The sequence below is a fragment of the Tenrec ecaudatus genome, chromosome 7 (genome assembly GCF_050624435.1).
Source record: "Tenrec ecaudatus isolate mTenEca1 chromosome 7, mTenEca1.hap1, whole genome shotgun sequence".
Taxonomy (NCBI): Eukaryota; Metazoa; Chordata; class Mammalia; order Afrosoricida; family Tenrecidae; genus Tenrec; species Tenrec ecaudatus.
Window position 1 is genome coordinate 165,450,548 of NC_134536.1, and position 13,587 is coordinate 165,464,134.

At 52.3% G+C, this 13,587-nt stretch overlaps 1 protein-coding gene across 4 annotated transcripts in view; it reads right to left on the reverse strand.

Annotated features, from left to right (window-relative positions):
• Positions 1-459: 459 nt before the first annotated feature.
• The window catches only part of ILRUN (inflammation and lipid regulator with UBA-like and NBR1-like domains), a 99,389-nt gene continuing 86,261 nt past the window's right edge, over positions 460-13,587 (reverse strand). For 2 of the 4 annotated variants that reach the window (XM_075555496.1, XM_075555498.1), the window contains exon 5: positions 460-3,365. In XM_075555496.1, the coding sequence (XP_075411611.1) occupies positions 3,330-3,365 (36 nt within the window). In that variant the 3' untranslated portion in view covers positions 460-3,329. Of the gene's footprint in view, positions 3,366-8,288; positions 8,513-13,587 lie in introns of those variants that run through there. The other 2 variants (XM_075555497.1, XM_075555499.1) reach the window with 2 other exon arrangements.

Consider the following 13,587-nt stretch of genomic DNA (forward strand, 5'->3'; position numbering starts at 1 on the left):
CCTGCCGCACAGCAAGTGACGTGGGCAGTGTGTCTGTCAAAGGCCTGGGCTGCACTCTTCAGGTCCCCCAACTCCACCTGTCCCACACCCCACCAGTAGGAACGTTGCCCAGGACCCCACTTTCTGCCCTCTGCGCTCCTGCACCTGTGTTGGATGCTAGCTGCACACTGAGGACCCAAGATCAACGCTAGCTCAGCCAGGCAGATTCCCTAAGGGCTCGAGAGGGCGATCGGTAGAGGCCTGCAGGTACCTACCCTGGGGACCTGAAGGGCCATTTGAAGTCATTTCTTCACCTTTCTGGCCAGTGGAAGCCAGGACGGGCAGTCAACCCACAGACCTCCCCAAAACTGACTTGCCAAACACAGGAGAGGCCCCAGGGTCAGTGTCCCCGTGAGGTCGAGTGGGTACTGAGTGGGGTCGGAAGGCGCAATGGAACACACTGACGCACAGAAATGGGTTTGTGTGTGTTAATTTAATCATACAAATATTCATTTATACAGTAAGGAAAACCTCCTCATCGTCCTCCCTCCCAGACACTACAAACACCCACCCTGCCGTCTAGCTGGAGGGGCAGCCGTGGCTGCCCTTGCATTCACCCAAGGGAACAAAGGAAGGACGGTGGGTGGGGTCGGATGAGTGGGGGGATCAGCTGGTATCCCAAGTCCTGGCAGCCCCACTGCCCCCTCCTGCTGGGGCACAGATGAATTTCGGCAAGTGTTGACTGGTCTGCCCACCTTCTATCTTGGCCGCCCTCAGGCTATGCCCGAAATCTTGTGAGCTTCTCACCAGGCTGGAAGAGCTTTTGCTGGGCTCCGGTTTGTGGCCAGTCCCTACTCAGGCAGAGAACGGTGACTGTTTCCCGTAGAAAATGGCCCAAATTCAATTGTCCCCATGGCAAAAAGAAAAAGGCATGCACACGCTCACCGCCCGCCCTGCCCCGCCCCCCTACACACACACACACACACACACACACACCATGCACACAGACAGGGGCTTCCAAGCCTGAGCCCCTGCTTCTTCCCCTGGGTTCGGGCCCCCAAGGATAGTTAGTGCCTTTTTGGTGGCCCTGCCCAGAAGTGGGTGGTCTTCCATTTGGTAGAGATTCCCAGAGGAGCTCGTGGGTCTGAGAGGGGGGCTTCTCAGCTCCCTGGGAGGGGACAGGGCTTTAGGCACTGCAGAGATCTGATGTTAGCACAGAGAGGCAGAATGCCTGGGTGTTGACCCCCATGCATCCTGGGAAAGCCCTGCGTCTGCTGCCTCCTTTCCTCCCTCCCTCCCTCCCTCCCTCCCTGGTGTGCTCTTCAAGGCCTCTGCAAGGCACTCACCTCCTCTTTCCAGGGCTCCAGTGAAAATGGTCTGCTCGTAGGAGGGAAGCCAAGGTGCCTGAGCCACTGACCGGATGGGAGGAAGAGCAGGAGGATAGTGGCAGGGCCAGACCCACTGAACCAGGGCAGACAGCCTGACCCTCAAACCAGGAGGGCACCTTGTATGGGGCAGCAGAGGCAGGCAGGAAAGCGTGGTGTGGGGAACCCTCCTCCCATGATCCGGCCAAGGGCGGCAGGAGAGGGTTGGGCATGCGCAGTTGCAGGCAGTGGTGTGCCAGGAGGCCGGCCTAGCAGCGAGCAGCCGCTGAGGGCCCTCAGACAGACCGCCATCCTGAGCCTTGTGGCCGGGCACTGGGAGGGTCCCTTCCCCAAGAAGACCCAAACGTGTTCCTTCCCAATATTTTCGGGGGAGTGGAGAGGCAAAAGGGAAATCTCATACAAACTTGTCTCCCACAATCAAACTTTAAAAAACAGTCTCAGAAGAGGAGGAGGATGAACAACACACGTTTTTGGAACTCAGACACCCAGACAGACACGCAAGCGGACCCTCACCCACACCCAGGCTATATGACCCCGGCAGCCGCTCATCACCTGGTCTCCCTGGCTTGTCCCACCCCCCCAAGGCAGGTGGGGTGTAGTAACAGGCAGGTGACCCTGCAACCACACCTCCAATCCACACTCCCGGCTCCCTCAGACCTGGCCATCAAAGCAGGCAGACTCTCGGAAGGAGAGGGTGAGAGGAAGGACGGACTTTGCATATTCTTGTATCTTTGGCAGACAGCTGTGCTAGCCTGGTTGCAGCTCCCATGGAGACCTGCTGGAGCCCCCAGGAGGCCCGGGGCCACCTGCCTCTGCTCTGGCCAGGCTGCCCCTCGCCCACTACCCCACCACCACCCACCCTCGTCGCAGGGCGGCACCCTCTCAGGTCCATGCTGACGTGGTCTCCAGGATGGAGACAGGCCAAGGACCCTGGTCCTTCCTCCCGCCCAACTCCCCATTGGGGCTCAGCCTCCACTGACAGGCTGTGAGGCTACCACAAAGGACAGGTGGAAGGAAGTGCAGGGGAGCGAGCGGTGAGGCCTCAGAGAAGCAGGTGACCCCTGCACACCTGCGCACTGCTCCTTCCAGGTGAGCACAACAGACCACTCCCCCTCCTCGAGCAGAGGGGGGAGGGGGAAAGAGACAGGAAGAACCTGCCTGAAAGCGCAGTCAGCATGATGGCATGTCTCTCAGCCGAGAGACACGCAGGGAAAAAGCAATTCCAACCATGACACGGGCGTATGGAAGGGTCTTGCACTCCCACGTCACCCGAGATCGGCCCTCAAGGCTTCCTCCGCGGGTCACACAGGGGAGCTTGGTCTTCATAGAGGACCGGAGGGCTGACAAAGACAAATGTCAAGGGTGTAAATCAACAGAAGATTAAAAGGAAGAGGAGGAGGGAGAGCTGATATCACTAACAACACTCGGGGTCAGGGCGGTGACGTGGCTGCACTGCCCTGCAGTCCCCAGACACGCCATGCTAGCCGTGAACCTGACCCGCTCGCAGAGCAAGCAGCTAGTCTACGAAGAAAGAGCGCATTAACCTTGTGTTAGACAGAACAAGTGGGAATGGGAGGGGGGCATGTGCTCAAAACTACAACCTCTCTGTAGGCAAAATAATTTTTGTTTAAAAAGATGGCTTTTTCCCCTCTTGTTAGCGGTCTCTCCCTTCCCCAGTGACCGACTGCCTCGTGAGACGGACGCCTAGTAACAACAAGCGCCAGGTGGCTGCATGGCGGTCTTCGGGGCAGCCTCAATAGCACTCCTGCGATGGTGCAGCACTCACACATGCACACTGAGTTTACTCAAAACTAGTCTGTTCTGCTGCTTCCTCTTCTTCCTGGTGAGGGGCCAGAGCCAGGGGTCCATGCGGTGAGGTCTGCAATCCAGAGGAACCCCCTGCCCTCCCCCCCAGAGTCAGGCCTTCTGTCTTTTGTTAATTTTTCTTCTTGCTGAGACACCCATTTAAGACTGGCCGAAGGGGTATGGCCCGTGGAGCCCCTGGAAGAGAGTGAAGACAGTCAGTGAGGGCAGACACAAGAGCAACTTAACCGCCAATCAAACCAGAGGGGAACTCTGCTCCGGGCGGAAGCAGCCCACACCACGGAAAACCTCAGGGAGACCAGGCATCAGTCCATTCAAGCAACTCGGTGTCTTCATGAAGTCACATCCAGAGGAGGGAGACCTGGGAGTGACGCCTACATTCCACCGTCGAGCTCCGCTAGGGCCAGCTGCCTCCCTGCAGGCCACACGGCCTCCCTCCTGCCAAAACCACACAGCCACACTGGCTAAACCAAGCACCTTCATCCACCACGCCTGCCACTTAGCGTCCCCGACCCTTCTACCAACAGCCAAACAACTGCTGCCCAAACAGTGAGGGGCTTCTGGGCACTCAAGTCAGGCACGGGGCCCAGAGCTTCATGTGCGAGGGGCTTCAAGTCACGCCGCTGTCCTCTCAATCCATTTCCCCACAGCCTTCTGAAGCCCCCTCGCACACTGGGCGCCACTTCACATCTCAACCCAGAAAGGCAGGTGAGGCTTGTTTATTTTACAGACGACAAAGAGTATGCAGAGGCTAAGGGACTTGTTCAAGACCACAAGTTGAGTGGGAGGAAGAATTGAGCTTTGACCCCAGGGCCTACTCTGTGCTTTCCCCATGGCCACCCCCAACCTCACTTTCCTGCCGGGCTAAGAACAAGACGGCCAAGTGTGCCAACACCAAAAGCAACTGTATGGATGTGCGTGAGTGAGAGTGAGAGCCAGTGAATGAGTGGGCGGGTGGGGGAGGGGAAGGAGACAGAGTGGCTTCTCCCTGCCCTGACCTACCTATCCTTCCTCACTCCCACTCCTCCCTGCAAGTAGGCTTGGAAAGACCCAGTGACAGAAGGTGCCAACACCCAAAAGCAGCTTCGAGGGATCAAATGGGTGCTGAGCACAGGAGGCCCAGCCATGACCCTGACAAATGCCCAAAGGGGTCTCCCCAGGCTCCACCACTGTTGGGTGCTGAACCTGTGGGGAGACACAGGAAGATGCGATATTGTAGCTCCCACTCGCTTGTCGACAGCTTGTGGGAAGTCAGGATTTAAGAAAACAAAAAGATTTTTAGCTTGGTCCGAGACCCAGTGGTAAGCACCCCTTGGCAGTATGACTTTTTTTCTTCTTCTTGCCATTTCCTTGGCACCTGCCGTGGTGCGTGGCCCTTCCCAGGCACCCAGTATAAGTTTGGTTGAGCTGATAATGGGAAAATGACAGCCATTTCTCAGATTGGCTCCTGGATTTTTTGTTTTTTCAAATCATTTTACTGGGGGCTTGTACAACTCTTATCACAATCCACACATCCATCCATTGTGTCAAGCACATTTGTACATTTGTTGCCCTCATCATTCTCAAAACATTTGCTTTCTACTTCAGCCCTTGGTATCAGCTTCTCATTTCCCCCCTCCCACCCCTCACGAACCCTTGGTAATTATTTTTTCATGTCTTACACTGTCTGATGTCTCCCTTCACCCACTTTTCGGTTGTCCATCCCCCAGGGAAGGGGTTATATGTAGATCATTGTGATTGGTTTCCCCTTTCTCCCCCACCTTTCCCTTACCCTCCTGGTATGGCTACTCTCATTATTGGTCCTGAGGGGGATTATCTGTCCTGGATTTCCTGTTTCCAGCTCTTATCTGTACCAGTGTGCATCCTCTGATCTAGCCAGATTTGTAAGGTAGAATTGGGATCATGATAGTGGCGTGGGGGGGCTGGGGAGTAGAGAAACATTAACGAACTAGAGGAAAGTTACATGTTTCATCGGTGCTATCTATACTGCACCTGGCTCGTTTTCTCCCCGAGACCCTTCTGTAAGGGGATGTGTCTAGGAGCTTATAGATGGGCTTTGGGGCTCTACTCCTCACTCCCCTCCACCCCCACCCGGAATGTTAAAACTGCATGAACTCACAGGAGTATTGGTTCTTCCAAAACCAACTGGGGGACTAGTTGTTTAGGCTGGGGCCAGGTCATCCTAGGAGAGTGAGGCTTGGTTCTCCAGCAGGGGCTAGTGGGAGACAAGGCTCCCTTGTAGGGAGATCTGTTCTCCATCAAGCTCACCAAGTAACCTTGAGAAAGGTCCCTTCCTCCTGGAGAATCTCAGGTTCCTCACCTATAATGAACAACCTAGAAAGAATCCTTCCAGATTGAAGGAGTTGACCGAAATGTGGCTGGGCTCAGGAGACAGAAAGCAGGATTCTAAGGAAAATGCCCTTGGTCTGAGCTGCCACAGCGGGGATGCCACACACCTGGCATAGTCCTCCAGCCCACCATGCTGACAGGCAAGCCATGACACCCATTCTTCCCTCCTCAGCCGTTGTGGGCAGGGGCAGAAACGTGCTCCCAGAGTCCACGGCCCTGGGCTGTATGGCCCCCAGAGGAGGGAAGGAAAGGCGCTTCAAACAAGCTGCTGTACCTCCGCCTTCCCACAAGCCACACTCAGTCATCGGGATCAAGCCAAGGAGAGCAAGCCAGGTGCAGAGTCCCCGCACAATGCTCACAGGTCTCTCTGCAAGGGAGAAAATTGCACCCGAAAAACAAACAGCACTACTTGTTTTCTATGACATCTTAACCCTTCACTCCAAATCTAACTCGATGACTTTCCAGTCCAAAGTGGCACCCAGCCCCCGGGCCTTCAGACAGCAGGCGGCTGGCTGGGTCCTGTGACTTGCCTGGCATGTTGGGGGAAGGAGTTTGATGCCCTTGCCAGGAGGCTGTTGTGCATTTCCATTTTATAGACAAAGCAGGTCACACCAAGGGTACCTACCGTTGGGCTTTTTCAGATCCCCACCCCTCAGATCAATCAGTGTGGTATTTATCTAGTATGGAGTTACCCTGTCCCCTATTCACTCACAAAGAAACATGCTAACCAATTCCTTTCCAAGGAATTCTGGTGGCCTACTGGACTATGGGCTGCTAACCTCAAGGTCAACAGTTCGAATCCACCAGCCACGCCATGGGTGAAAGATGAGGCTTTCTGTTCCTGTGAAGATTGAGTCTTGGGAATCCACAGGGGAAGTTAACCCTGTCTCCTAGGGTTGCTATGAGTTTAAACTGACTCAATGGCAGCGAGTGAGTGAATTCCTTCTGGTTTTAGTTGGGGCAGACAGGTGGCTCTGGGGCCACTCCACGCCCTCCCCCTGACCCCCAAACATACACACAACTAACTTCTAGAGCTAGTTCTGTTTTCAAAGCACTTATGCTCTAGGTTCCCCGCCTACTGGAGTACAGTTGTTAAAGCACAGAACAGAGGCAACGCAACACCGTGTCGTAGAGGAAAGGCCTGGCGGAGATTCCAAGAACAGCTTGTCCCGAGCGCTCTGCGGCAGGAGGCCAAGCGGGAAGTACCTTCCCTACCAGAGGGATGGAGGTGTATTCGAAAGGGAAGGCCTCTTCACCTGTCAGGTGCCAAGACCCGGTGTGACAAGTTCTGGAGGCCAAAGTCCCCAATCCCAGACGAAACACAGGGTTTGGCAGCATATACAGCGCTCACGCTCTCCCACTTTTTACCTACGCGGACAGCAAATGCCAAACATTTTACCTGCGCTGACATCAACAGTCCTGCCACTCGGAAGGAAAACAGACCGAAGGACAGCTGGCCATGAGGAGGCGCACACCACAGAGCCTTGAACACACCTGCGCCTCAAGCACGGACTGGGTCTTGATCACAAAGCCCAGGGAGGCTGGCGAGGAACGGCTTATTCATGTGAAAAACTGGGCTGGAAAGCCAAACTCAGAAAATAACCCTTTTATCCAACTTTAGGTCTAAGGCCAGCTCCCCAGGGCCAAGGCCGCATTCCTTTGATCAGTCCCACAGTTACTAAGGGCAAGAAATTCTCTTGGTGAAAGAGGACAGTCTTCAGGTAAACTGAGATTGAGGCAGAGCCTACATCTCTAACCTTCTCACTGAGCCACTGGTGTAGCTGTTGAGTCCAGGGACTGACTCCTACTCAGACGGCGGGCAAGTCCTCTTACCATCATCACAGCTGAGGAGGGGAACCAGACGTCACCTCAAGCCAGCTGCATGGCTACAGCTGCTGGACCACATCCTGAGCTGCACTCCCAGCAATGGCAACAAGAGCCAAACACTGACTGGCTGCTGGAAACTAGGACATTTATAACCATAATAGCTAAGGCCAGTCCTGTGCATCCTGGTGATTGTAGCTCTAGTCGTTGCCATCCTGTACTCAATCCAAACCTAAAACTGGAATCTATTGCTCTGATAGCTACACACACACACACACACACACACCCACACACACACACACACACCCCTCGCTCCCCCCCCCTCTGTGCTCCCGAATCATAGTTGCCCCTGTGGAGCACGAGCCTGCATGACTGCATTACCTTCCTAAACACACACACACACACACACACACACACACACACACACAAACACACACACACACACACACACACACACACACACACAGAGCCAGGGCACCGAGCAACTATCGTGGAGAGAAAAATGGTAACTCCATGCCTGGACAGTGAAAAACAGGAGCTACTTCTGCTGGAGCTTGTGTGTGTCTATACATCTGCCCCAGCCCTGTCCCCTGCCTCAAGAGTCGATTCACCAATTTTTAAGAGCTGGAGGCACAGTGTCATCAGGAGAGCCAGGTGTCCTTGCATGATGGCACAACCTGGCTGTCACTGGCTTGGGCTGTGCAGCCACGGGACTTGTGCCCATCAGGAAAAAAACCATGAATGACGAAATGTGCTGCACTGGGTGCCTGCTCTCTGGCTTTTAACCTTCCGGGGGTAAAAAGGAAGGCTTAAGACTACTGATGAAATGACGAGGTCCCACTGGGGGCTTTGAGTTCCACTTCTGTGCTTTCAAAGCTCCGTATTTATAGATAAACCACCACAACACAGAAGCTTTCAACATGCCTGTCTTTATTTGGCTTTTGCGATTTGATTTAAATAAATAGGAAGGTTCACACAGTTAATACAAAGACAGGAGCTTTTGCTGCATGGCTGGCAAACCTCAGGCGCTCCTGGTGTTTACCGATAGGCAGCACCTGCTAACACCTGAGGGCCCTCCTCCTCCTTGCTCCTGGGCCAGTCCTGGTCAGCTCTTCTCCCGCCCAGTGCTCCTTGTGTATTGTTTATGTCCACTGAATACAAACACAGAAGAATACAGGGTTTAGTGCCGAGTTCTGCTGATCCTGTACTGTAAATGTGATGCAGTGTGGTGTGGGCCTGGATGCTAAGGACCTGAGGCTGTCCAAACCTTGTTCAGACCGGTTACGTCTCTCACTCACGAGAAGTGAAGTCAGTATTGCTGTACTGGGCAGGGCAATGAACTCGCTCAGGAATACTTAAACCAGGACCCTTTTCTTAAAGGGTTGGTTTGCCGGGGGGGGGGGCGGGGGGGCGCTGTTTGCATAGGGGGCTCAATTCAGCATAGGGAATGTGCATGTAGCCCCACCATGGTAGTAACGTCTTTTTCGTGTGAGTGCCCCAAATTCAAGGATCTACTTGACGAACTAAATGAGGACAAGTATGAGATTCAGCTCAGGAACGGAAAACAAGCCTGTGTATGACAGCAAGCCACAAGGCAGACTGAATTCACCAGCCTGCTGATGGATGTCCCAAAACTAGGCTTAAAATCTGACTCGGTTATGTGTGCGGCACTGATTTTTTTTTAAAGTCCCGTTTGGCTGGTTTTATACTTAGAATGTTTCTACTACTCTTAACAAACTTCCTATGGAGGACCTTTCTATCCACTCACCTGCCCACTCCTCCCTCTACTTAAATCTTCTTTATCATTTAACCATCTATCCACCTCTCCCTTCGCTCGCCAGTCTTCTCCATCATTCAGCTTCCCACACAACTAGCCCTATTGGCTAGTTGGAATGTTAGCTCTCTAAAGGAGAGAAACCTATCCAAATGCCTAGTCCGTAGCCAACAGTGCCAGGATGGTGTCTGCTGCCTTGTGAGAGTTGTGCGAGGCCAGGGGAGGCTGCTGGCTCACTTCCGCTCGTTTCCAGTCAACTAGCTCCCCACCCTTCTTTCAAGGACGACTCCTCGCCCGCACACCATTAGGTAGCTCTCCTTCCTCCCATCTCTCTCTCAGTAACTCACAGCATCACGGGTCTCGTCTCCGGTCCTTTCAGTCTCATTTGCTTGCATCTTGCCAACCCTCGGGCTCAAAAACATTGTTGGCACCAATTCCTTCCACATGGAATCTGAACGCTCCCTGGCTTTTCAAAACTCTTGTTTGGGAATGAAAGAGCCCACCCTCTTTAAACACACCTCACCTCACCTGAATGTATCCTGCCTGGGGTTCCTTCCCCTCAAGTTCATAGGAATCTGTTGTCTACAGAGGCCTCACTTTCCTGGCTGTGCGGTCCTCCAAACTCCTAATGAGCAACTGGAGCACCCATACCCCATCCTGACTGAGCTCGCCTCCTTTCCCAGGGATCTAACATTCACGCCATTTATGTGCCCAGAAAGTACCTAATTTGAAGGTGGGGTAACAAAGGCTGACCGCCAGGCACCTCACACAGGAAAGCCGCCTCTGGCTAAAGCAAGTCATTTCAATGGACCCATGAACTGGAAGAGGCTCCTGGCCTCCAGGTTTGTAGAGGAACCAGGGTCTCACTTTGAAGGAAGCAGGCATTTTTCGCCTTGAAGGAAGGCGTGTTCTGCACCAGGTCCTACAGACTTAGCCGAGAACAAGCAATCCAAAACCTGCGTTCCACTATCTAGGCCAGGATACACACTTCACCTTCCCGAGTCTTGCCTTATTTGGAACTTTCATCAGATATTAAAATGCTATGTTCAGTGTGGTGGTGTTTCGGTTGGCTAACACTGAGTCAGATTCCAGCTTACAGCCCCCCCCCCCAAAAAAAATCCTCTTGGCTTTCAGGGAAAGGTTGTGTCCTCTACACACCCCAAGTTAACGACTCTCCAGTCCTGATGCCAGGTTCTTTACGTAGGTCAGCTTTTTAGTGTCTGCCCAGCATACAATTCCATATGGTAAAAGGATACAACTCTGAAGCACACCTGTCCTGATCTGGAACCATACACAGCATCGCTTGTTCTGTTCAAACAGCTGCCTCTGGGCTCCATGTACCAGTACCACACAAATGGAGTGTTCTGTATCCTCGCTTTGCAATGCTACCCTTCCGTCCTTCTGACCCACATGGTGGATGGCCTTTGCACGGGCAATGAAACAGGTCAACATCCTTCTTGTAGTCTCTGCTTCAGCCAAGCGCCATCTGATTTCAGCAGTAATATCCCTCGTTCCACTTCCTCTTCTGAATCTGGCTTGAATTTCTGGCATTCCTGTCAATATTTTGCTGTGATTGCTTTTCTGTTTATATTGAGCAAAATTATACCAGTGTGTAATATCACCGATATTACTCAATGATGTCTTCATTCTGGTGGATCACATTTAGGAATGGGCAGTACACGCATCTCTTCCAGGTAGTTGGCCAGGTCTTCCAGATTAGTCGGCATACAGTAAGTAGTAAGCACCCTGCCACCCCCCACAGCGTTACCTTGCTAAGACATTTCAGTTGGCACTCTGCCACAATTCTTAATCTTCTTTTCTGCCAACACCTTCAGTGCAAATTAGAGCTCTTCCTTCAGCATCACTGGCTCTTGACCATGTGCTACCTCCTTAAATGGTTCAATGCTAAACAGTTCTTTTTGCAGTGTTGACTCCGTATAATATTCCTTTCATCTGATACCTCCTTCACTTTGCCTTATAAATCCTTCAATATTTCAACTTGAGACTTGAATTTTTTCTTCAGCTTGAGAAATGCCAAGCGTGTTCACGCTTGATTTTTTAACTCTAGGTCTTTGAACATTTCATCACAGTACTTCACTTTGTCTTAAGCTGCCTGCTAGAAGGATGGTTTGAGGGGTTTTTTTAAGGCCACTGTTTGATCAAATACCAACAGTTACCCAGGGTGGTAGTTTATTTCATCCAGAGCGCCAGGGAGAGAAGCTGTCCCTTCATCCAGCACAGTCTACGTGGGAAAGCCTGGGTGCACTTGCCCCATTTCAGCTACAAGACTGCCCAGTGCCAAAGTGGTCTAAAACAATGCTCAGCACCCCAAGGCCAAGAATGTGGGGCAGGGCAGCTTTGAAGTGGTTTGAGGCACAAAAGGGAGAGTTCTTGGATATGCTTTTAAAAAAATCTCAGTATTGTTGCAAACAGAAGACATTTTCTAGAGTTCACCTTCTTGGTGTAATCTATTTTAAAATGCACACATGATCTGTGCCAGTGCAAATGCTAGCAAGACTGGCAAAATCGGGGCTTTGTACCAGTTCATTCTGATTTGACCCTCTGCCAAGAATCTGCCTTTCCACCCCAGATATATGGACCCAGAATCTGCTTTTTTCCCCTATGAAATACTTTCACTGGGGGCTCTTACATCTCTTATCAGAATCCATACATTCATCCATTATGTCAAGCACATTTGTATATGTAGCCATCATGATTTTTAAAGCATTTTCTTTCTACTTGAACCCTTGATATCAGCTCATTTCACCCCACTCCCTCCCTCATGAACCCTTGATAAGGTATAGATTATTATTTTCATATCTTACATCGTCCTCTGTCTCCCTTCATCTGCTTTTCTGTTGTTTGTCCCCCTGGGAGGAACTTATATGTCGATCCTTGTGATTGATTTCCCCCTTTCTCTCCCCATCTTCCCCTTATCCTCCTGGTATCTCTATTCTCATTGTTGGTCCTAAGGGGTTTATCTATTCTGGATTCCCTGTGTTGCTCTTATCTTCTGCCAGAATCTACTATTTAACAAGATTTAACAGGTACACATCAGCAGCACCTGAAGATCTTGTTTAACTGTAAGCTGAGCCAGTTTGAAGGCCTGGGTAAAATTTTATGGGCTCTTCTGGGTTTCCAAAAAAGACAGTCTCATGACACCGAGACGCTGGCCCAGCCCCTCGGGACAGAATGTGCTGGCCCGTGAGCTGGGGCAGGTTCCTAGGAGGTTCTGCAGCTTCCTTCTTGGCCACAGATTCCTTTGCAGCTCCTGAAGGAGGAAGTCTCCACAAGCCTACACTAAGTGTACAAACTCCCTTTAAAGAACAGCTCACAGACTTTGCTAACTCTGTTAGTAGGCCTCATCACAAAGGGGCCTAGAAGGACATTAGTTCAAACTGGACACCTGGGTTCCAGCCTAGCCCAATTTATTGTCTGAATGTGAGGAGGTCATTTCACTTCCCTGCTCGTCTGTAGAATGAGGATTAAACTAAAAAAGTCAAATGTGCGCTGCAAATGAAGAACAAGACCGGGTGCGGTAAGGGCGCTTTGGAAAGTTCGATGTGGTTTTCGTGCTGGACAGCATGGTCCTCGGGACCACTCCTGTCTATGCCAGTGGTTCTTGAGTGCCCCACAGAGGACACTTGACAATGTCTGAGAAACACCTGGTGCTGCTACAACAGTCGGTAAGGGCAGTGCTACTGCCATCTAGTGGGCACAGGCTGGGGATGCAGCTAATCATACCATGTGCAGCGCTGCTTTGCAGGCCCACCCAAGCTGTCCGTCGTTCCGTGGCTGAGAAACCCTGCTGGAAAGACCACTAGTCTCAGAGCACAGGTGCTTTCCCTGGGGCACGACCCCAGCCAGGCTGCTTTACCAAATCTGTGTCCAACAGCTTGACACCTCCGTGTGGATGTGCAGAGAAATCCTCCCTCCCTCGCCCGTCAGTCCACAGGGCCATCCTGCTCTCTCTCCTCCCCTCGGTGGCCACTATCCTAGTTCAAAGTCCTTTCTCCTTCTTCACCTCACGCCCCGCCCCCAGTGCCCGTATTTTCCACGCAGATGCCATAGCGATCTTTTCACAACACTGAGTGCGAGTGCGTCACCCTCCATCAAGACCCTCTGCTGGCTCCTCTTCCTCTCAGGACAGGACAAGTGCTTCACAAGGGCCCAACAGCCCATCATGGCCCCGCTTCCTTCCAGCAGCTGGCTCGGCCGCATCTCCTTCGAGTCTGCCTCTCGCTTCGGCTCCAGGCACCGGTCCTCACTGCTCCGTCAACACACCAGGTGAGTGAGGGCCCTCACGGGCTGCCTCTCTGCCTCAGCCAGCCTTTGCAGCGACAAACCTGACTTTTACTTCAAAGTATGCTCTAGTTATAAAATACATGTTCAAAGGGAGCTTTTAAATTCATTTAAGAGGGGGGAGGAAAAACGAGCATCTGTATCTTCAGG